This window comes from Rattus norvegicus, chromosome 1, assembly GCF_036323735.1.
Source record: "Rattus norvegicus strain BN/NHsdMcwi chromosome 1, GRCr8, whole genome shotgun sequence".
Lineage (NCBI taxonomy): Eukaryota > Metazoa > Chordata > Mammalia > Rodentia > Muridae > Rattus > Rattus norvegicus.
The window spans coordinates 138,783,689-138,807,486 of record NC_086019.1 but is presented as its reverse complement, the minus strand read 5'-3'; the positions used below and the strand labels follow the sequence as shown (position 1 = coordinate 138,807,486).

Below are 23,798 nucleotides of genomic sequence, written 5' to 3'. Positions count from 1 at the left end.
CCCTATGCCTACTGTTTCTTTGTATCTTAGGCCTAAGCTGTTCATCTAGAAGAATTTATTTATTGTTACTAGTGTCCACTTGTATTGAGTAGTAACACAGTAGGGCCTAGCTGTTTTATAAACACCAACCTTTCCTATATGTACTTGGCTTTCCTTTGTGTAACAGCATCCCTCACTCTCTGCTGCTTGGGAAGGTCATACTTTTATTCTTCATAGCAAGAAAACCAAAGTGTGCATGCATTTGCTCATAAAATGTTGGCAAGTGCTAGGTGGGGTGGCAGCGCACCTTTAATCCCAGCACAGGGGAGCAAGTGTCAGGAAGTTCGAGGCCAACTTGGTCTATAAAGGGAGTTTCAGGCCAGTCGAACCACTGCATCCATATTACCTACCTACTGAATCCACATTAGGTATGGTTGATACAGCTCAGTTGGAAAGGACATTTGTTAGGAACCAGATGCAAGAAGCTGGAGAGATAGCTCAGCAGTTAAGACCACATGCTGTTCATCCAGAGGATGTGTTTGGTTCCTAGTACCCATGTGGTGACTCACAGCTATCTGTGATTGTAGTTTAAGGACTCCTTGGCCTCTATGAACACTTCTATGTAGCGTCCATGTACAACCATACATACAGACAGAACATTCATAAAAAATAAGAAAAAAAGAAGCTGGTATACCCACAAAGGTAAAAATGAAGTTCTTTTCAAACCAAGTAATGTGTTATTTATAATGAGCTCTCTACTGACACTAGCATTAGCTGTCTTTCTTACTGTTTTGACCAAACACCACAAAGGAAGCCACTTAAGGGTGGAAGGATCTACTCCAGCTCCAAGTTTAAGGAGACAAAGTCCACTGTGACTGGGAGAGCACAGCAGCAGTGACTGCACAGCAGCGGGCACATGGGGAAGCTTGCCCTGTCTCAACAGCCATGCCATGGAGACCTGGGCCTGCAGGGAGGCTGGACTGTCATCCTAAGGCCTGTACTTCAGAGCCCACTTTCTCCAGCAAAGCTTCGCCCTATAAAATTCCAGAGTTTCTCAAAACAGACCACCACCTGAGATCCTAGGTGTCAACCTGTGGTAGACACTTCCCATTCAAAACCAAAATAAGCCATATGTAGAGATATACGTTATAGAGAATAAGGGTGCCTCATTTCAGGAAAATCCAATATTGCAAAAGGTACTTCAAACCAGAGAAAAGTACCTGAGCATGTACTGGCCTTGGGAAAGTTAGATGGAGAAAATGAACAAGTTATCATACCATCTTATGAAGCTTCCTTCCTTCACTAGCTTAACCAAGAGACCAAAGTCAATTCTCCAATGAATGGATGAATGAGCAAACAAACAAACGAATGGTAGCAGCCGGAAGTGGTGGCACACACCTTTAATCCCAGCACAGGGGAGACAAAGGCAACACACATCCCTGTGGAGTCTCAGGCCACCCTGCTCTACATAGCAAGGTCAGGCCAGCCACAGCTACACAGTAAGACCCTACCTCAAGACGACAACAAAAAATAGTTACCAGAAGAAGGATACTGTTTACGAAGTAATCCTACAGAATCAGAGGAAAAGATCACAAAAAGCCAAACTGCTACAAAAATAAATGGTTTATGTTTTCCATATTATCTCAGTATGAAAAAGTACTTCTTCTTGATTAAGAGACTAATGAGGTATAATCACATTCTAATACTATATGAATACTGAGAACTACAAAAATTTTGAGATAGTCAAAAAAATTTGATATAGACTTAGATTATCTAATATTACTCACTGCATTGATGTTGTAATTCTCATTTTTGTTTGCTATACTAGGTTAAGAAGGAGAATATCCTAGTTACGAGGGAACAAATGCAGAAATATATAAGAATAGGATAATCCACTTTTCAAATGGCTCAAAATATAAACACAGTGTAAATGATAGGCAGATGACAGTAAAAGCAATGAATAGGTTATACCACTTATTTGTAAGCTTAAACTTATTTCAAATGAAATAATTAAAAATGTTAAAATAGATTTAACTTTAGTTAAAAGGCAAAAGAATTTCATTTATGCAAATGGTGTGAGATTTTTACAGTTAGTGGAACAGCTGTGGCAGAAGAAAGAAAATGTACTGCCCTGCCCATTTACTAAATGAAGCATCTTGAACTCATGTTTTCCCAGCCTCACAACTGTGCTGTGAGAACTAAGTGACATAGGTACGACATGTCTTTAATTGTTAGGTACTACCTGAATAAGCTTTTTTTTTTCTTTAAAGGAGTTGTTATCCAAAAAAGTTATCAGTGGCACAAATGAGTGTTTGTTACCAATGGTCTTCAAAGAGAGAAGAGAGTGAAATGATTACATTAAAATTGTACCAACCACCACTTAGGTTCACAAATGGACTAACAAAAGATTTTGGAAATGTTTTTTTCTTTTTGTTTCAGTTATTAATAATTTTTCTGTTACTCTGATAAAAAACAAAAAACAAAAACAAAAAAAAAAAAAAACACCTGATTAAAGAAACATAAAAGATGGGGTTGGGGATCTGGCTCAGTGGTAGAGCACTTACCTAGGAAGCACAAGGTCCTGGGTTCGGTCCCCAGCCCCGAAAAAAAAAAAAAAAAAAAAAGAAGAAGAAACATAAAAGATTTATTTCAGCTTATGGTTTAAGAAGAGATACAGTCCAAAATGGTAGCAAGACTGCAGAGCTGGCCAATTTCGTCTATTAAGGAAGCAGAGAGAAATGAATGTTGGTCATGCTTTCTCCTTTTTATTGAGCCTAGGACCAACCCACAGGGATTATACCATCCACACAAATGGTGGGCCCTTCTTCCTCAGTTAAACATCTAACAGACAAATTTAGAGGCTTGTCTCCTAAATCCTGTCAAATCCACAGTCAAGATTAACCACCATAACAACATTGAGGCAACTAAAGAAAGCTGGAGTGGGAGAAGTGGCCCTCCCCATGGAAGAGTACACCAACTGCTTAACCCTGTGTCAAATGGTCAGCCCTGAAAACACACATACAAGCAATATGGCTGAAGAGGTTATATTTAGAAATATATATGCAGGGAGATCAGGGAGTATATTGGAAGTTTAGAGAGAAGAATGAGAAGAGGGAAATGTAATCTTGGTGGAGGGGAGAAGGAGGGAGGGAGAGAGGGAGCGGGAAGACAGAGGGCGGGAGGGAGGGAGGGAAGGAGGAAAGAAGAGAGAGAGAGAGAGAGAGAGAGAGAGAGAGAGAGAGAGAGAGAGAAAGAGAGAGAGATTAACCATCATACCCTCACAGAGTAATTCAAGAACTCTTCCAAAAGCAGAATCTTGATGGCATTGATCCTCAGTTCAAAAGAATCTATTTACAACTATGACACTGATCTCAATGACTAGATAAACTATTTTTGTTCAAATGTGTAGTCCAAAATGCATATGCTTAAACTATCTAGAAACCCAGGCTTCCCAAGGCCAGTACATGCTCATTAGGATAAATGTTAGTATCCAAAGAGATTCCAAGCTGTTGCAGGGTTAGCTTTTAGAGCACGCGAAGACAAATACTATAGTTCCCTGTGTGGGACAGTAGGTCTAAGGAGATTACCTAAGAGCCTTTGATAGCCTATAAAATCTAGCTTCCCCTTAGTCCCCAAGTCTCTAACTTCATCCACAGGAGACCATCCCTTCCCAGCCATGTGCTCGCTATACCTAAGCACTGTCTGCTCTTCCTCCACAGCATCATGCCAGTTTCCTAGGGAGCTTCTGCACTGGGTCCCTTGAAGATATGCACTTCCCCCAGACCACCTAGGCCTTTGCTTCAGTGACAAGGCCTTCAGAAGCCTTTTCTACTGCCCAACCCAAGAGAACCCCTTGGCGGGCACCATCATATCCTCTGGGTCATTCAGTTCATGAAACACTTTCCCTCTTTAAAGTGTCTTCTGCAGCAGCTGTCTTCCTCTCCTTGCAGTAATACAAATGCCAAGAGGGCTTCCGTTTGGTTCATGGCTCAATCTCCAACATCAGGAACAAGTGCTGGGTCAAACAAGACACCTGATTTAAAGAATGAATTTCCCCAACTCCATCCTCATTTTCATGTCTAATCCTGATGTATGACTGAAACTAATTATTCCAGGGATAAAATGCTAAAAGCTCAAATATTAATGTGTAGGTATGCCCAAAGTTCAACACTGTTACATACCACTGTCACCTGTCATGACACAGTTCACGCCTGAGAAATCAAGCAATTGAATCTTTCAGATTCATGATTTTTGTGCTGGGAGGCAATCATCAATATACAGTTATCCAGCAGGTAGGTGCATCTGGATCCACTTGTCGTCCAGTGGGACACATGGATCTCTTGATGAATATTCCTGAAAGTTTTCTGGAATTCATCTCCTGATTCAGCTTTGTCTCCTTCCTCGATTGTCCTCTATTCTGACACCACCCACTCCTTTACCTTCTCAAAGAGGTCGTCTATCCTCACGGTCAAAAATATCAGTATTTGAGCAATGGTTCAAACTATCTCCACTCCCATTTCTTCGCCCTAGAGTTCCAAGCTCACCATCACATCACATAGGAAAGCTATGTGCCATATGTATATACATAACAAGCCTAATTCCTTCTGCCCACCCTACCACTTACAGTGGCATCAGCTGTCACACTCACTCTCAGTCCCATCAATCATTCGTTACCATCACTTCTCATTTTAAATAAAACATTTGGTTCTCTTGTTCTCTTGAAACACTGTTTGCATCTACCACTGTCTTTTATTTCTACTCTCATATCAAGATCACCACACAGAAAAGGATGTTCCTACAAATTTTCACTATTTTAGTCACCCCCACTCCTCAGAACCTACAAACATCTTGTAATCCATCCTAGCCACAATCACTACTTTTGTGGATGTACAAAGAGTACATCCCTGCAGATCTAACTCACTGTCCTAGCATGAAGGCTGTACTCACACAAGAACTATCAAGTAAGGAGAGGAGAACAAACTCACACTGAGCAACTGGTCTACGCTGTAACCCGATGACTCTACGTCCACCAAGAACACTTCCTCCAAGAAATAATTATGCATTAAGACAGCTTCACCTAAATTATTTCACAATACAAGCATCTGCCTAGCACATAACTCTTATTTTGAGGTAGGGCCTCACTCTGTAACCAGGCTGACCTCACACACACCATGATTCTGCGGCTCTCAGCCTCATGACGTCTGTCACTATAGAAATGTGCCACTATGCCTGGCTCACAGATTTTTAACTACTGTAAATTATTTTGTATGAAACTCTAAACAATGACTGGGTAAAATAATTATTTGGAGTCCAGTCTGCTTAACTTAGAGGTGAAAGGTCTCAGGATTGTTTTCCTTCTTTTGAAGCAGTTTCTCTCCTCTGCTTATAACACCCCAGGAGACCTCAAAAGTGTAATTTTGGTGGGGGATGGCTGGAGAGATGGCTCAGTGGTTAAGAGCACTGATTGCTCTTCCAGAGGATCAGGGTTCAATTCCCAGCAACCACATGGTGGCTCACAACCATCTGTAATGGGATCTGATGCCCTCTTCTGGTATGTCTGAAATTAGCTACAGTGTACTCATATAAATAAATAAATCTTTTTAAAAAATCAAATATGTAGATTAAAAGACAACTTCAACATAATCTTTGATCTTTTGCTCATTACTTTGTTTTCTATGTGCAGAGAACTAACTCTGGCCAACACACTGCTATATTGAACCTGCTTTTCTTAATTCAGTCCATACACAGTGAAATATACTGTTAAGTCTTTTCAAAACGACACAACAAACTGTGCCATTAACGATGACTGCTGACAGACATATTTAAAGCTAAGCTTAAGGTTCTTCTGTAGAGCCTGTTGGTTCCTTTGCACATATACTCATACCTAATGTGCTTGTTTTATAAATAAGAATCCTTAAAAATGATTCTTCCCTCTCTAAAGTAATTGTGCCTTTTTCTTATTATTGTTGCTATTCATTCGCGCTCTCTCTCTCTCTCTCTGTGTGTGTGTGTGTGTGTGTGTGTGTGTCTGTGTGTATCTGTGTGTCTGTGTGTATCTGTGTGTACATAAACATATGCATGAGGCCAGAGATCAAAGCCTGGTCTCTTCCCTATCACTGTGTACATGTTTTTCCCGTTGAGACAGTCTCTCTCACTGACCAGGGCTGGAGTTCACAGACTGGTGAGAACAGCTGCACCAAAGCTCCCAAGATCTTCCTATCTCCACTTCCCAGTCACATCTGGCTTTTTATCTGTGCTGGGCATCTGAACTCAGGTCCCCATCCTTTACCCACTAAACCATCTCCCCCACACCTAGAATGAAGCTTTGTAAAATTTAACATGTTGATAGTGCTCTCTGACTCATCCACTAAACAGCCTCCAATCACAGCTTTGCCACTTCATCACATGTTCAGACCTCATCTTCTACGTCTAAAATAAAAATGGGTGATGCAGATCATTCCTAAGGGACTATTTACTCTACAAATATCCACATCTGGTATAGCCCATGATAGTAAGATCAGAAGGATTTTTACCTCATCTCTTTGCCACTACTTTCTCCTTCACAATTATCATTCAGAAAACCACAAACTATATTTTATACATACCTGCATATATGCATACATACATGCATACATGCATACATCCATACATACATACATACATCTAATGGTGCACAGGAGACATGATGACTTACTACTACCATTAACTGTGGTTCTTGGGGATCCACATCCAACACCCTTTTCTAGTCTTCAAAGGCTCAAGGCAAAGGCATGTATGTGGCACCCAGACATAATTGTAAGCAAAGATTAAACAAAATGGCAATGAGCAGAATGACAGTTTTTGCGTATCACAAGCCTGACAAGGAATTTGTTTCTAAATCATGCAAATAATCTGTTTATAACTTACTGACACGAGTAACTCGCTTTTTAGACGGCAAAGGGTCTGAACAGATATTTCACCCAGGTAGGTATGCAGTCACTCAGCCAACATTCAGTGCCTCCCACTGCTCCAACATCAGTCCTCTGTCCTAAACAAACTACAGAGATTTCTGAAACATCTAAAGGGCCCTTCTTTTCAAGGTGACTCAAAACCAATCACAGAAGAACTTCTTCCAGTCTCCAACCACTGCAGCACAAGGCCCAAGGGCTTCTCACCCCCAGACACCTTTTCCCACTTCAATGGAATTATTTCTACAGCAAAAAGAAAAGAAGCTATTTAGAATTTACCTCATTCAGCTTGAATTTGTCCATTCAGTCACTTTACTTTACAATGCCCTTGCTTTAAGGAAACGATGTGCTAGTGTTAGTCAGAGTCCTGAGGTAAGTGGTATTTTAGCCAATGGCATGGTGTCACATTGCAAAGGAGAGTATCTGAAAGGGCAGTTGAAGATCTCCAGCCTATTCTTACAGAAATGCTCTCCAGGTGGACGATAGATACCTCTGTACCACCTGCAGGGCATGCCGCTTCATGTGAGCATCCTACCAGACTGACTAGATGGCCTCAAAGAGTAAAATACTACTGTTCTCAGTTCAGTGCCATGGACATATTGGTCATTTAGGCTCATTTCATGAGTGTATTGTTGTATCAGTTAAACTGTGTATAGATGTAAAAATGTTCCTAATTTCTACACGAGATTTCAAGTTAACTATTAGTAAACAAACACAGTAAGTACAGAATCAAAATAAACCACGCTGTTTACTTACATATAATGGAGCTTGTTGTGGACTAAGTTTCATGACCCAGGACACTGAAACGAAAAAAAAAAAAAAAAGAAGAAATAGATGAGAATAGAACCCAAAGTTGTCAACCAAAATATAAAAAAATATGCCACCTAACAGTTGTCGAGTAACCCGTGGCTCTGTGAGTATAACCCCAAGTCTCAGTGGTGTACACTCATCTCTCCTTGGAGATTTAAGAAGACAGCAGTCCAAAGGCTACAGAATACTTATGTTCTAGTCCCTTCGGAAGAGGGTGAGTTTTCAGATTGAAGAATCAAGGTCAAGAGCTTCACAGTAAACATCCTCAGCTGAGCTTTCCATGAGAGCCAAAGCTCATCAGCTACTGCTTGCCAGTGCATGTCCCCAAAACCTCACGAGGAAGTCCGTGGCGAAGGTAAGTGACAGAGACCACTAAAGCACTATCCAGGTCTGCCTTTCCCTCAGAAAAGGAAGGCTACAGTTTGCCTTTAACAGCTAAAATCAATGATCAGATTTCTGTAACTGAATTCTCACCCAAAAACCACACCACCACCACCACCACCAGGACTCAACCCTACACAAAAACTCTAAGTAAATAAGCAATGCCAAGAACAGGAGAAACCATCTTCCCCAGGGAAGGGGGCCAAGTGATTGTCCGATACCAAACGGTCAGCCCTGAAAACACATTCATACATGTAACACTATACAAACTGAGCAAGTCGTATTATATATTTAGAAACACACATACACAACAACAATAACTAAACAGAAAGAGGACATAAACTTGAGAGAGAGTAAGAGGAGCAACACGGAGGTGTTGGGGAAAAAAGGGAAGAGGAGAAATGATGTAACATAACTTTGAAAATATAAAAAAAACTTTTAAAAGACACCGCCCTCCAAAAGAGAAAAAGAGTAACATACTCTTAAAAGCTTAGCATGGTAATTTTATTAAGACATCAGAACAGCAGGTCCTTCGCCCTAGAATATAATAAATGGATCTGACCTCATCAGAGTCAGAGGAACCAAAGTGACTTGATTAGAACTTCATCCATCTGAATTTTTATTCATAATAGATAAATTAAGGCAAATACTAACCTGCAACCCTATAGCCGTACAGAAACATCAAAAAAGAGTAGGTAAACTGCTACCACGGATTCTCACAGGTTTCAAAAGCACACAAGTTAGAGGTTTTCAATAGTCAAGTTTTCATGATCATAAATAATCTAAACACTTCTCAAAATAAGCATCCTCATAGAACTACCACAGATCAAGCTCGCTCGCTCTCTCTCTCTCTCTCTCTCTCTCTCTCTCTCTCTCTCTGTGTGTGTGTGTGTGTGTGTGTGTGTGTGTGTGTGTGTGTGTGTGTGTGTGGGGAGGGAGAGGGAGAGAGGAAGGAGAGGGAGAAGGAGATCAATACTCACCCCCAAAGCAACTACCATACACTGGGGAGGTGGGACTCCATGACTCCAGTAGTAAATCATTTCCAACCAGTCCCAGTCCCAGTCCCAGTCCCAGTCCCAGTCCCAGTCCCAGTCCCAGTCCCAGTCCCAGTCCCAGTCCCAGTCCCAGTTCCAATCCCAGGTCACAGGCAGCCCCCGTATTTGATGAGGCACCTCTACAGCCTCCCTTGCTTGCTCCCTAGTCAAATCCCCACGGTGTTACTGTCCTCGGGCCTGCAGTGCTCCTTCCTCCTTGCCTGTATTCATTTAAGGACTTTGTACTTAGAGGTACTCAAATCACTGAAAACCAAGATCAAAAATCTATCAGCTCTTTTTAATGGAAAAGGTAAGTATACTTCAGGCCATTATACTCAAATAGGAAACACAGATTTAAAAAAAAAAATGGTTAGGGGCTGGAGAGGTGGCTCAGCAGTTAGAACACTCGCTGTTCTTCCAAAAGGCCAGAGTTCAGTTCTCAGCACCCATAGCCACTGCTTAAGAGCTGCCTGTAACTCCAGCACCAGAGGACTCAATGCCCCCCTGTGGCTTCTTTGAGAAACTACACCCAAGTGAGCAAATCTACATACATAGTAATCTTTAAAAAAAATGTTGATGGGCTTGAATAGCTTTTCAGTGCATTAAATATCCATTTAGTTTTAAGCTACTGGTCTTTTAATCGGTTTTGCAGACCTGTCTGGGATGCAGAATTGGGAGAAATATAAATTTATGAGTCAATGTGCCTTGACTAATTTATGAAATGGTTTTGCCATATTATACCCAGTAAAATAGTATCGAGTAACACAGACATAGAAATTAATACTCCAACAATCCAAAAGGACTAAGGGCTGGCAGCATCTGTGATGAGAAGCAGTTTGACTCATTAGCCATCTTATATAATGTTCATGGATTTGCTAAGAAAAATATAATGCTGGTTTCAAGTGGCTTCTCTAAGTGACTGCTACTGTACTGGTGAGAATCACATGAGGGAAGGCAGGTTGATGCTGTCACAATAGTGTAGAATTATAAACTTATAAGATGTGCTATAAAGCCAGTCCCATACCACAGGGCTCCAACACAAGGATTAAAGAAGGACAACAAAGTGTCTACCCACCCACACTTTTCAAAGAGTCAGATCACTGTTATATTGGCAACACAGGGCCGAAGAAAGAATCCATCTGTCAAAAAGAATCAAAGCAATGACCAGAAGGCTTCAGGAATGGCTGGGGAATTGGATGACTTTTAGGCTCCTTAAATGCTGACACACAAGAAGAGAACTAACTTTCACAGCACTCTATATTTGATGTTTTATTCCTTCTCCACAGAGCATACTATTCTCCCCATCTCACTGATTCAAAGAATTACTTAGCATAAGGACAAAAGAGGAAAAGAGCCGAAATCTGTCTAATATCAACATGTAGACGTTTCTCCCCATGTCACCAACTAGGAGTCTTTGACAACAAGATCTGCTAAGCCCTTCTGCAAAGGAAAGTTAGTGAAATGCTTTATTAATAACACCTAATAATTTCATCAAATAATTTTTAAAAAAGAAAGCTTTACAGTGTCTTCCTTAGCCAGTAACCTAGAGCAAATCGCAGATTCAAATGTGTTGTTTGAATCTCTGAATTGTGAGCTGCTCACAATACAGAGTACAGACAGTGAAAGTTGTCTAACACTTGAACTAAAAAGAAATACCAAAATTCAGCCTCAAACAATATGCTGTTATGAAGTATGCTCACAAATCTACAACTCTGTAAAACAAGAGTTAAAATGGGCCCTAACTGCAATGGGCATGAAATATGCGAGTGACAGTGACCAGGGGCTTCTGTCCTTCCCGCTTTATTTTATAATGTGGAGGGAACACAAATTCCCTATTTTACTCTTATATAAAAGTGGCATATTCACTTTATGTCAAGACAAGACACATCCAATTTTAATCCAACTGTCTCAGTCATATAAATTAACACTCTCCTGTACTTTGATGTAAACTACTACCAGTCTTTTCTTCCTAGGGTACAGTGAAGACACCATGATTAGACTGCTACAGTTAGCTGTGCGGTGTTTACAAAAGTAAGCAATAATAAACATTTTGGAATTTTTTAAATTATTGCTTATAAAGGGGTATGTAGGAATTCAGATGAGATTGGGCATGTTCAGGGTGGTATGGCCAAAGATGATGTATAGAAATTTAATCACTATACAAGATATCACAGAAACTAAGGCATGAAATTCTATAGCTCTAAGACTGACCTGAGAGAAAGGGGGGGACAGGAAACAATGTGGTTGCATAAATGAGTGAGAAATCTAAAGGCTACAAGAAGAGTACACATAAGTAACTATGGTGCTCACAGACACTTTTTTTTGAAGACCAGACTGCAGATATTTGAAGTTTTATGGTTCATGTCTCTAATGCAGTATGTAAAATTAATAAATACATCTGCATTTAAGGAAGCTTTATTTGTAGAAGAAAAAAAAAAAAAACAGCAGAATCATCCAGCAAGCCAGCGTGGTAACAACCTTTGGTTAAAAGCTAGTGTGACCCCTGCAGCACAAGTAGCCCTCTGTACCCATCTGAGGCTTCATGTACCCCAAATGCTATCAGCTACAGACAAGTGCTGATGTGGGAAAGGCAACAGGAGGTGATCCACAGCATTCTCAACAAAATCTCCACTCCTCAACATATTACTCCTCCTACAGCAAGCTGCTTACCTGAATCCTAGGCTCTTTATCACAGAAAGGGCATATAATTACTGCATGTACTACATGATTGGTGGAAGAATTAAAATATAGAAACCAGGGACAGAGCCTAAAGGACATTAACAGATAGACCAAAAACCATTGCTTCACCATTTTGTGATTTCTTGGTCTCACAGAAAACCATGAAATACTAAATGAAACTTTCAAGTACCCAAAGATATCTTTCTGACAACATCTTAAAATGGACTGGTATGTAAATTAAATTCTAAAATAATACAGAAACCATAGGACAAAATCGGTAACAAATACTAAGAGTTGGTAAGTCTACTGGTTATATTTCTCACTATAACCAAATACCTGACAAGAAGAAACTGCAGGGAGGAAAGGTCTGTTAGGGGTCAATCTGGGGCTACAGTCTATCACGGCAGAATGATAGACAGATAGCTGATCAGACTGCATGTGCAGTCAGGAAGCAGAAGTGAGATGGATGCTGGTTTCAGGTGGCTTCCTGCTCCCCGAAGTACCCCCTTTAAAGTCAGACAAGGTCCTGAACCTGGGAGGTGTATACTTGTAGTGTGTTTTCCCTCCCTTCGTTAAACATCTCTGGAAACTTCCTCAAAAACACACACAGAGCCATGTCACTCCAGATGATTCAAGTTGAACACCAAAAGTAGACATCATAGTAAAGCAGAGGAAGAGCCTGCGTCCTTGGGGATTATAGGGAATTTCATTTCCAAGCTGTCTTACCTTTAACTATTCAAATAAAATCTGAATATTAATTTTGTAGTTTTTCAACACATATCTGAATTGCAAATGTGTAAATGACAGTTTGCAAAATGTGTAAAACTGAAAGAAAAACAAAACAATTAAAATCTTTACTAATGGTCTTTACAGAATGTGTACATCATATATATATATACGCACACGCACACACACATATATATTACACATAAATACATACATATCTGAAAACATAAATAAACTACTCTAAGCCTATAATGAAGCATTCCAGAAATTGGGGATAGGCACTTTACAGGCCTGACGTGATTATTGGGTAATTTCACTTATAAACTTTGTGATCTCTGTTCGCTTACTAGAGACCTCCTGTCTAGGTCTAACAAAACGTGTAACTTCAATTACAGTGGTTTTAAAAACAAAGTATCCTCCACATCTGCCACAAGTTCTAGAAGGGAAGGAGAGCAATTAAGAACTCAGACAAGTATATACAGAAGGTTTCTACTGTCAGAGTTCCTACGTTACAGAATATGCTTCAAGTAAATCCTCCTGGCCAAAGCCTTTACTAAGCACTAAGCTACCATCAATTCCTAGAACCCACAAAATGTATGGTGGGAGTAAGCATGGAAATGAGAATGCATACATGCAAGGGATTCTGGTAGAAGAAAAAATGTTCAGCTCTTGCTCAAAACACAAACAAACAAACAAACAAACCCATAGTCCAGTGAATCTTTACATTCCTAGGAACACAGGCTGGTTGCTATAAATGTGTATTGGCTGGGAAGTTGGGGAGGCTAGAACATGAAATTCTAAGTCAAAAGGAAAAAATAAAGTGTATGTAGCATCAATGGGGTTTCTCTCTGTCTGTCTCTCTCTTCTCTCTCTCTCTCTCTCTCTCTCTCTCTCTCTCTCTCTCTCTCTCTCTCTTTCACACACACACACACACACACACACACACACACACACACACACACACACACACCTTGGGGTGGACTGGTGTGCTTGCTTCTGTTTACAACTGCATTAATTACTGAGTGGCCAGCTGTATGAAGTGACTCTCGAAGCTTATTTCAAGGGCAGCAGTTCAAAGCTTTGTTAAGTAACATAGTCTTTCACTCTATCTAAAGTCAAAATCAAGAACCACATGTGACACTGTCTCTGCTCTGCAGTCAGGGCCCACACACTTTGGGAAATGATGAAATTCCTCAACGTGGATCTGATCCCCTGCTAACTTGGCAGTTAGCCTTGCTCTGTCCAACTAGCACTGTCACATGACACAGTACTTATTTATTAATCGTCAAGGAAGGGGGAAAACAGCACTGACCCAAATGAGCAAGAATTTCCCATGAGCAGCAGAAGGTAGGAAGGATATGAAAACAATGAAGACTCTAAAGTAGACTAATACTCAACAGAGAAGCAAATGGATCCACATAAGTTAAGACACCAACAAGGAAACACCCCACGAGTACACTCGCTTATCTATTTATTTGTGGTCAATGCTGGGTTGTCACCACAAATTTAGGGCAGTAGATACTTAGGCACAAATCAAAGTAATAATGAACACCTTTACCTTAGAAATAAATAAAAATAAAAACTGTAAATGAGGAAACTATACTACTTTAAAGAATCACAACTTTAGTCTGAATGTGTAGCTCAGTTATAAAGTACTTGCCTAGCACACTTGAGGCCTTCTCAGTAGTATGAGAAAATTAAAAAATTCAGAACTTTTTTTTTACATTCACCTTAGAAAATTATTTTAAATTTTATGAGAACATATCAGAGCCTCCCTTTTTATTACATTCATACAACCCAATGATATAAAAAGAGCAAAGAAAATCCTTTCACTTTTCTGAGCTCCTACAACATTTCATGATGAAACCTAATTACTGACTCTAGAAATAAAATTTTTATGTCTCATCCTACCAATTTAGTAAGGAATATGTACATACAAACAGGTATTTAAATTAGCATGCAATGAGAACAGTAACAATGTTACAATGGTTAGGATGGAGCAATGAACTCTCTAGAAAGGGGATCCCAAGCAGCCATTTCTGGAGGAGGCAATCAAGAGGCAAGTCTCACCACGTGGACATGGAGAATGCACAGAGCACAAAGAGCAGCATTTCAAGCTGTGAGAGCACCGTGGGCTTCTGACCCCGACACACATAAAGTACAAGCAGAAAACAATGGAAAGCAGACAGGAGGAAAACCTCCTATACATCTGAATGCCTCCTGAATCACCTTACAAAGAAAGGATGGGATAGAGAGGAGAGAACACATGAACGGCCTGTGTTGTGGCTATATAAAGAAACCATGGCCATGCCAACACAACCACATCGAGTTTCTTAATGTTAAAGCTCAGCTCACATTTTTATTATTCACAAGTGGATGCCCAAAGACTCACATGAGTGGAGAGCAAGCTGTTTGCAATCACAAGGCCCCAACTCAAACCCACCCAGACAAAGCGGAGAAGCTACTGTAGACCACAACCACTGAGACCAGGCGGATTCCCACCATGGCCTCCCCAAAGCCAGCACAGTCTGGCATCCTGGTTGCTCTGCACCAGCACTGTGTTCTTCACTGTGACCCTAGCCTGAGCCCAGTAACCCTTTGTACCTTAAAGGGTCTCAGCAACACAACAGATCAAGCTCCTTCCTGGGAGGAACCACTGCCACCCTGCCTGTCTCTGCTTGTTGACTGGATGCCAGAGCCTTATCACCCTGAGAAAATCTCTCCAGACTCAACTCTCACTCTCTGACTCAACCTTCCTAAAACACCATTTTCATTCTGTAACACTCTCATACACCAGGATAAGCAATCTTTTATAAGGCTTCTTCTGAGGTATTAATTCCTTTTCTTAAATTTTTATGGCACAGCACTAAAAGTAACATGCCAAGACTCAAGAAACTTCTCCGAAAGACACTATATGCTCCATTTAGGGGATGCATGTGGCCCATCTTACTTTTTTTTTTAGAACATTTATCCCCATGAAGTGAATAATACGCAGTTGGTGTAAAATACATATACTTAATAACTGCCGTGACCTAGTGCATTCATGAATGAGAAAGTGCACTAGCTCATGTTGTGGGGAAGGCTCTACCATACTTTACCTTCCTGTTTGTAAAATAGAAATAAATAACAATAAGGAAACACTCAATAAGTTAAGTCCTTGTTCCTAACACGGGGTGTGAATGACATGACAACCATTTCACGGCTAATCTTACATTACGATCAATTCCTACATTCTAATATCTAATACTAATCCATGATCATAAGTACCGGGCCACGCTCAGGAAGTTGTCGAGTAAACAGAAACAGTACTCTGTTAAATACACTATTTATCACAGGGAAGTCTCAGAGGTCATCCACACTGTCCTGGGTATCTGCCGTCTCAGAGTAGTGTTCAAGGTCTCATTATATATGCAACCTTAAGTACTCCTGTTTTCCTGTCCCTTTACACACCTCAGCCCTGTCTAACTGTTTCTCCAGCTAACACCCTCAACCCTGACTATGATTAAAGGATTCCTACTTGTAATCCAACCCCACAATCGTCTGAGTAAGTAGCATAATGTGTAATACTTTCTCTTGTTTCTGCACTTGACTTCTGCCCTTACCTTGATAACTTACACATTACAGGTATTCACTCTGTAGTGCCTTTCTCACCACTACCACACATGTGCTGGGCACATAAACAAACACTTTACAAACAACAACACAAACAAACAAGAGAATTGACAAAGGGTCCATGAGACTGAGCAGGAAGGGGTCTTTAGAGGCAAGGAAATGGTAGTCTACAAGTGATGCAAGATATAGGAGTGGGGGGGTTGGGGATTTAGCTCCGTGGTAGAGCGCTTGCCTAGCAAGCGCAAGGCCCTGGGTTCGGTCCCCAGCTCCGAGAAAAAAAAAAAAAAAAAAAAGAAAAAGATATAGGAGTGGGAAGATTGGGGATTAAAAGTGGAGGTGGAGGTACAAGGGACAGGAGGAATGGGAGAGGAGCAAACCAAAGCCAAGGACTATGAAAAGAGCTTATAGAGATGCAATATTCTGTAAGTTAACTTCTAAAAATCCTTTTAAAGGGGTTTGAATATAAATACCCTGCCTGAGTGGGTAATGCTGCTTCTAGAAGAAGTGAGTTATTAAACAAAAACCTCGGTGCCAGGTGGGATATAGTCAGAGGGCAATGTAGGCGACTGCCATTGCTTCAGGTGTCCTCTAAAACTAAATAGCATAGTCCTATGGCCAAAACCACAGCACAGTTTGGTTGCAAAACAGACAGAAAGAAACCTAAAAATGACTTTAAAACTTCATCCCTTGATGGCCAGTTTTCATAGGGCTAGATGATGTTCTGCAGGCAGCTGTCAGAGGAAAGACATCAACCATCTTATCCAGTATGGCACCTTGAATGTTCACAACTGGTCAGTGTTTAGAGTAAGTGACTACTGAGTGATCAGATATAACCCCTTCAACCATTAGGGCGTGGGGCACTTCTTGAAGAGGGGACAGAAATAACCTCTTATTACATTATGTTACAGAAGAGGATAGGGAGGAGTGCCATTGAAACTGTCATGGACATGACATAGACACTGCACTCATGAATTCTTCATCGAAGCTATGGTTACATGTAAGAGGTTAAGCCAAGGACATTAGTCAATATTCCAGTAAGCAGCACCAATTAGACTATGTGGTGAAAGAAAAGTTCGAGAAAGAGGCAAGGAGGTATAAAGTGGAGGTGTTTAATGACTTTTGGGGGGGAATGGGGGTGATAAATATGATCAAGATATATACGCAGCCTTTTGAAGAAAAATCTAGCATTAACTTGTCTAACAAAAGATTCTGAATTTCTGTGCCTCTCATGTCTCCTCACGACAGGAATAGGCTGAAGACTGGACGATAAGCAGACACTATTGGAGCTAAAGGCAAGGCTGGGTGTTTCTCCTCTGGGGAGAGGAATACACAAGTTCACTATTTCAATTATCTTTTGATATTTACAAAGCCTATGATTTCCTACAAATATGGTTTTTGTTGCTTTGCAAATGTCTCAATGGAGAAGGAAACTCCCAAAGGTCATTCCACAGGTGAGAATTTAGGCACCAGCTGTATCCTGTCATTCAAAGGACAGGAAACTGCTAAGTGGCCTAGGCATCCAGACAAGGGAGAGAAACCCCACAAAGTCAGTTAAGTGCTGACATTTATCCCTATGGTAGTAAGAGCAAACTTTAAATTTAGAAAATTCATACTCAGCTGTGAAACATGTAAATTGATTTCTACAGGGGTTAAAATAGATATCCGGTCCAGAGACTGCCAAATTCATGCTTTTATACTTCCTCTCCTCTCCCTCCCATCTATGTAAAAAATAAGCAGCCTAATGGGCTAAGTTGTCAGCCACTTGGAAAGCCTAAACACCCCTTACCAGGACAAACCCCAGGCCCTATTTGTGGCTCTCTTGCTGGGCCTGACATAACAGAGCCACAGGGCCTACCAGCTTAGACACGTAACAAGAGCACCATCAAATGAATTACACAAGGAGAACAGAGGCTAAAGAAGTCACGAACAAGCTAAAAGCAGATAGCATTAACTTTAAACTAAGGGAAAAAATCCCTTGTAGCTAAATATTATATTCAAGGATGTGATTCCACAATAGTATTTGGGGAACAATGATACTGTAAAATAGGAGAGATGACAACTTACAAAATGATCTCAAAGTCAGAAGGACCTGTGTTTACTAAGACTTAAAGTATCTGTGAGTGTCCTAATGAAGCGAAAATGCTACAGAAACAATTCCAATACTTTCAACAATTTCCTACTTGGGTTTTTTGTTTATTTGGTTGGTTGGCTTTTGGAGATAGGGTTTCTCTGTGTAGCTCTATCTGTTCTGGAACTCACTCTGTAGACCAGGGTAGCCTCAAATTCACAGAGATCCATCTGCTTCTGCCTCCAGATTAGAGGTGTGTGCCAGGAATTTTGGAAGAGCGGTCAGTGCTCTTAACCACTGAGTCATCTCCCCAGCCCCTCTAATGGGACTTTTTAACCACAAAACATTTTTGATCTAAAGAATCCCTGGAGAATTCTTCACCTTTATAACACACACAAAACAGTGAGCGTTCTGCTGTTGTTGTTGTTGTTGTTGTTGTTTTTAAAGGTTGTGCCTGTGTGCATGTGTCTGCATGCATGCCTGCAAGAGTCTTTGTATCCCATGCATGCAGAAGTCAGAGGAGCCCAGAAGAGGGAGCTAGAGCCTGAAATGAGCCTGAGTCCTCTACAAACCAAGAAAGTACTCCTAACCAACAGAACCTGTGTGGAACACCATCAACCCTGTTTGTAGAAAATGTCACTAAGACAGGCAGACAGAAAGACAGGCAGACAGACATTGTTCTGAAGTAATAGAAATGTTTTGGAGCCTCTTATAACACATGGAGTAAGATGTCCCTCACTCATCTCTAACATGTAAGGCAGCTCTAACCAAAACTGAATCTGCAACTTTGGGCGACATGCTGAAAGAAAAGTATTAAGTATTATTAAATACCTTTAAAAGAAAAGTATTATCAAAAAACTCTGTATATGCTAACATTATACAACACATGCATGAAAATTCCCTCTCTTAAATAACATTTCAAGGCTGTCATAAAAAATGCAGACCTGGCAGATGTGGTAATCTCAGCACTCAGGAAGCAGAGGCAGGGAGATCTCTGAATTAGAGATCAGTCTGGTCTACACAGCAAGTTCCATGCTAGCCAAGGAGACACAGCAAGACCCTGTTTCAAACAAAACATAGATCTGGGGGCTGGAGAGATGGCTCAGTGTAACCATTGCACATACTGCCCTTGCAAGAGAACCTGAGTTCCATTCACAGCACCCAGATCAGGCAACTCATAAATGCCTAGAACCCAGCTTCAGATTCAATGCTTTTGGCTTCCTCCGGCATCCCCCAACAACAAGTGTCTAAAACTCAACCATGGGCTTTGTTTTGTGCCACTATGCAGCCTTAGCTGGCCTGGAACTCAAAAGAGATATCCACTTGCCTCTGCCAGGATTAAAGGCCACCCAAATTTAAGACTGTGTTGTAACCACTGGCAGTCAGAGGAGGCTGTGAGCTGCCATATAACTACTGTTCCTGGGAATCTGGGCTCCAAATCCACCACCCACAGGATGGCTCATTCGTGGGCTCTGACGCCCTCTTCTGGCCTCTGTGGCCACTGCATGCAGCACATGGTGAACTGACATACATGCAGGCAAAACACCCACAGACATAAAATAAAATAAATAAAATCTAAAACTTTAGGGGAAAAAATGTAACACATTCTACTACTAGTATATATACAGGCCACTAGAATTTGAACCCAGACCGGACTCTTAAGTCATGTTTAAACTTTTCCACATACAGAAACATGAGTACCTTAGGGATATATGACCACGGATGAGGAGAGGGGATGGTTTTGTATGCTGTACATTAACACAGAAAAAATGAAAAGAGAAATTCTTTCATTTTTATTTTTTATTAAAATATATTAAATTCTTGACAGAGGGTATAGAATTGTACTAGCTAAATTCCTGAAATGAAAAAACAACAAAGGTAGCATTTGTAAACCAATGTATGTACCACACCTGCTTTTCCAAAACGGCCAACAAGGCAGGCCAACCCACAAGCAAACGGAAATGCTAACAACTTGAGAAATGGCTGGAAAGGACTCTTGGACTCCCTTCCACATAAACACGGGCTTGGCTTTTTTTGTTTGTTTGTTTGTTTGTTTGTTTGTTTGTTTTTCTCCACATAAAACACAGCCACCAGCTGAGATTTGCTACTACACAAACTTAGTTGCTGTTAACTGAATTCTCTAAGAATGTTTTACTTCAAATTCTACAAAATGGGGAGGGAGGGGTCAGAACCAATACTCAAGCTATAAGAATGAAAAGGGGGTGTATTTATGGTTCAAAATTCTACAGAAACAAAATGTGTGATGTTTCTGTTAGTTTTGCGATAAATTAGCCAACTTTATGTAGTAATAAAGAGCATGCCATCCTACCACTGCGTGGCACAAACTGCAGGGCACACTAGCTTTTCAAACAGCACTCACAAGTCCTGGAATCTGCTATTAAGCTGAGCAGACAACTGGCCCAGTACAATGGACAAAGCAAAGCCACATACACCACGGCATGCCATTGTAAACCTGAGCTGCTAAGCCAGGCCAGAGCAAGAAACAAAAACAGAAGGCAGCCACCCGTGCGAGGAATGCCTCCCCAGTCAGTCTCAAAGAAAGCAAAAGAAATACCGTAGACTTGGAGGAGCTTAAAACTCAGCTATGGACTCTCCAAGGCACTAGTTCTCAGCTGACCATTTGTTAACAGCCTCAACACAATTAAAACATCCACTCTAGCTGAGAATGAATGGACATAACTAACCCTAACGTCAGTTCTGCCTTTCTAAGGCACTCAGAACTAAATAAGCAATAAAAAAAAAAAGTCTTGTCAGACAAGTTAACCTGTTCCTTTCCAACATTTGGAATTGTTAGGATTCCTAAGAAGCATTCTGCGGGAGGATAACCAGAGGTGATATCAAATGAGTTCAAAGGTTTGGAGCATAGTCTCTGATATGTTTCCTAAGAGGGACAGGATGGTTTACAAACACTGAAGCAAAATAACAATTCGAGTATTAAAATCAATAGAATGGGTAAGTAGTGAATGTGACTTAGAAAAGAGCTTTAAAAAAACTCAGTAAATGTATAAGAAGACTGAAACCATTATAAGTTCTGAACGAAGTATAAAAAGCAAGCACCGGAAAGCACTGAGGGAGTAAAAGCTGAGACTGAGGGTGCTGCTGAGATTCACTTTTTTTCTGTTCACTTTGCAGGTACAGGTCCTGCCCAGACTGCATGGTTCAGTAGCTACAGCACACACAGAAAGCTGCAGTCTTAGAAATCTACTTGTGAACTCCAAGCCCTTGCTAGACTAAGTCGGACTTGTACTGAAGAAAGTCCAAGGCTTCTAGCACAAAGCAAATGCACAAAGATTATTCTCAGATGGATGCCCAAAAGAACAAATGCTAACATTCAGCAGCTAAAAGAACACAATGGGCCTACAAGAAACACCACCAAGGTGCAGCACACATAGAGAGTACCAAGTATGTGGAATCTGTTTAAAAATGTTACCAAATCCCTCGTTAATAACTGAATTAGATAAAATAGATGTTCACTTCTATTTGCCTAAGACTTCTAATTTTACCCATGCCGAGCTACAGACACATCTGTATATTTTAAATCTCATAAAGAACTTATATATAGGATATAATAGGAACTCTTCCAACTTAATAAGACAGCTCATTAAAAACAAATTATTTTGTTTTTAATAATTGTCAGTGATGAGGCATATATTAACTTGGAGTGTTGGTAGAGCTCAGGAAGAAAGAAGAGCCTAGAAGGGGAATAGAGGAGAAAAGATGCTTTAATGGGGAAGAAAAAACACAAGTGCTATGAAAAATGTGGAGGGGGAGAATACTGGGGCTTAAAGATTTAAGGGATGAAGGGCTGTTATAAAATGTAGGTTGTATGAAAAAGCATTATAGAAACCTGTTACTTTCTTAACTAATTTAAATATACAATCACAGAGCCCAGTGTAGTAGCATATGCCTTGAATCCTAGCACCTGACAAGCAGAGGTAGGAGGCTCTCTGTGAGTTCAAGGCCAGCTTGTTCTATATAGTGAGTGCCAGACCAGCAAAGGCTACATGGTGCAGGGAAAGAAGAAGAAAGAAGAAAGGAGGAGGAAGAAGAGAAAGACACAACAACAATTAGCACAAATATGAGTTTGAACTGGAGAATGAGTAGGTTGAAAATGTTGCTCCTAGAAATAATAGGCTATTAAACAAAAATCTTAGTACCAGGAATGGGGTATCTCCCTATGAATTATTGGTCAAGGAAGCCTCTGAGGACCCCCAAGTCAACAAAGGCTATTGCCATTAATCTTGGTTGCTTACCAAAACTAGGTGGTAAAACCCATTTGCCAACTTTGGTTGCAGGCTAGCTGTCATAGTGCCGGATGCAGTGCAGGCCACTGTGGGAGAAGAAACTGAATAACTGATTCCTGCAAGCTACAATTCCAACACTCAGGGCAAGATGTGCCCATTGGTACAATGGCTGTCACGAAGATTTTAGGGATAATCAATCAGTTTGTGATTGGCTCTGAGGCCCGTTCCACAGGAGAAAATACACCCTGAATTCTGTGAACCTAGTCAAAAGTGCCTGGTTCAAGAAGTCACTAGCCCTAGAGAGTAACCTACTATTGTTCTTGCTAAACAGACATAGTGTCCAATTGCCTTCTAAAATTTACATTTATATTCATGGATCAGTGCTGTTCCCAACCTTGGACAGAGAAGCTTTCTGTGGTGGGCAGAAGCTACTGAGGAGACTCACAACTGGTCTAAGTCAACTGGTCTAAGTGCTGGGAGTGACCGGCCCTAAACGGAACATTACACTGACATGATACCCTTCACTCCACCTCTGCCAAAGGCTTAAAGAACGCTGCAGAAAAGGAAGAAAGTGTAACAGTCATAGGAGTTCTGTAAATGCTGTCTTCTGCATATGACTTGGTTATTGGACTTATACACTCCCAGTAGCTGTGGTTACCTGCATAAGATCAAGCTTGTCAATTTTCTAGCTTGGGAACAGAGGCCAGGAAGTCCCCACCCCCAGCTGAGGAGCTACTGGCAGTTAACGGCTGCTGGGGAGGGAGAATCATTTTTCCTTTGGGCATGTGGCCCACACCTATTCATATGAGGACAGCAATCACTGTTATGTTAAAAAGAAAAAGAGGATGAGGTCATGAAGTTGAAAGGGGAACATGAGAGGCCTAGTGCAAGCTGGAGCGGGGACTGGTAATGGCTATGATAAAAATACACTGTATACATGTAGAAAATTCTCAGAGAGTAAGATAGATGGACGTATAGACAGATACAGAAGACAAATTAATGGCTAGCAGGCACGCAAAAGATGCTCAACATCACTGGGATCGGAAAATGTTTCTGTTCACCTAGCAGCTCCCTTTTTCTGCATCAAATATGCACTTCTAGTTTTCTAAGAATCTACAGGCCCAGGTGGCAAATACCCACCAAACACTAAAGGAAAAGGCATGATAGAACTTTTACACTAAAAAGAAAAAAAAGAATGGCGGTGGATGAGAGGGCTTCCACTAAATTCTTAAAGCCAAGTTTGCTTGACACCAGACCTAGAGAAGGACATTATGAAATAGGGCAAAGCAAACCTTCA

General features: G+C 40.8%; 1 protein-coding gene across 13 annotated transcripts in view; it reads right to left on the bottom strand.

Moving 5' to 3' along the window:
• Positions 1–23,798, bottom strand: part of Akap13 (A-kinase anchoring protein 13) — a 306,957-nt gene that overhangs the window by 221,915 nt on the left and 61,244 nt on the right. For all 13 annotated transcript variants that reach the window (XM_039105531.2, XM_039105543.2, XM_039105541.2 and 10 more), the window contains exon 2: positions 7,683–7,726. In XM_039105531.2, coding sequence (XP_038961459.1) covers positions 7,683–7,715 — 33 coding nt within the window. In that variant the 5' untranslated portion in view covers positions 7,716–7,726. The remainder of the gene's footprint in view (positions 1–7,682; positions 7,727–23,798) is intronic.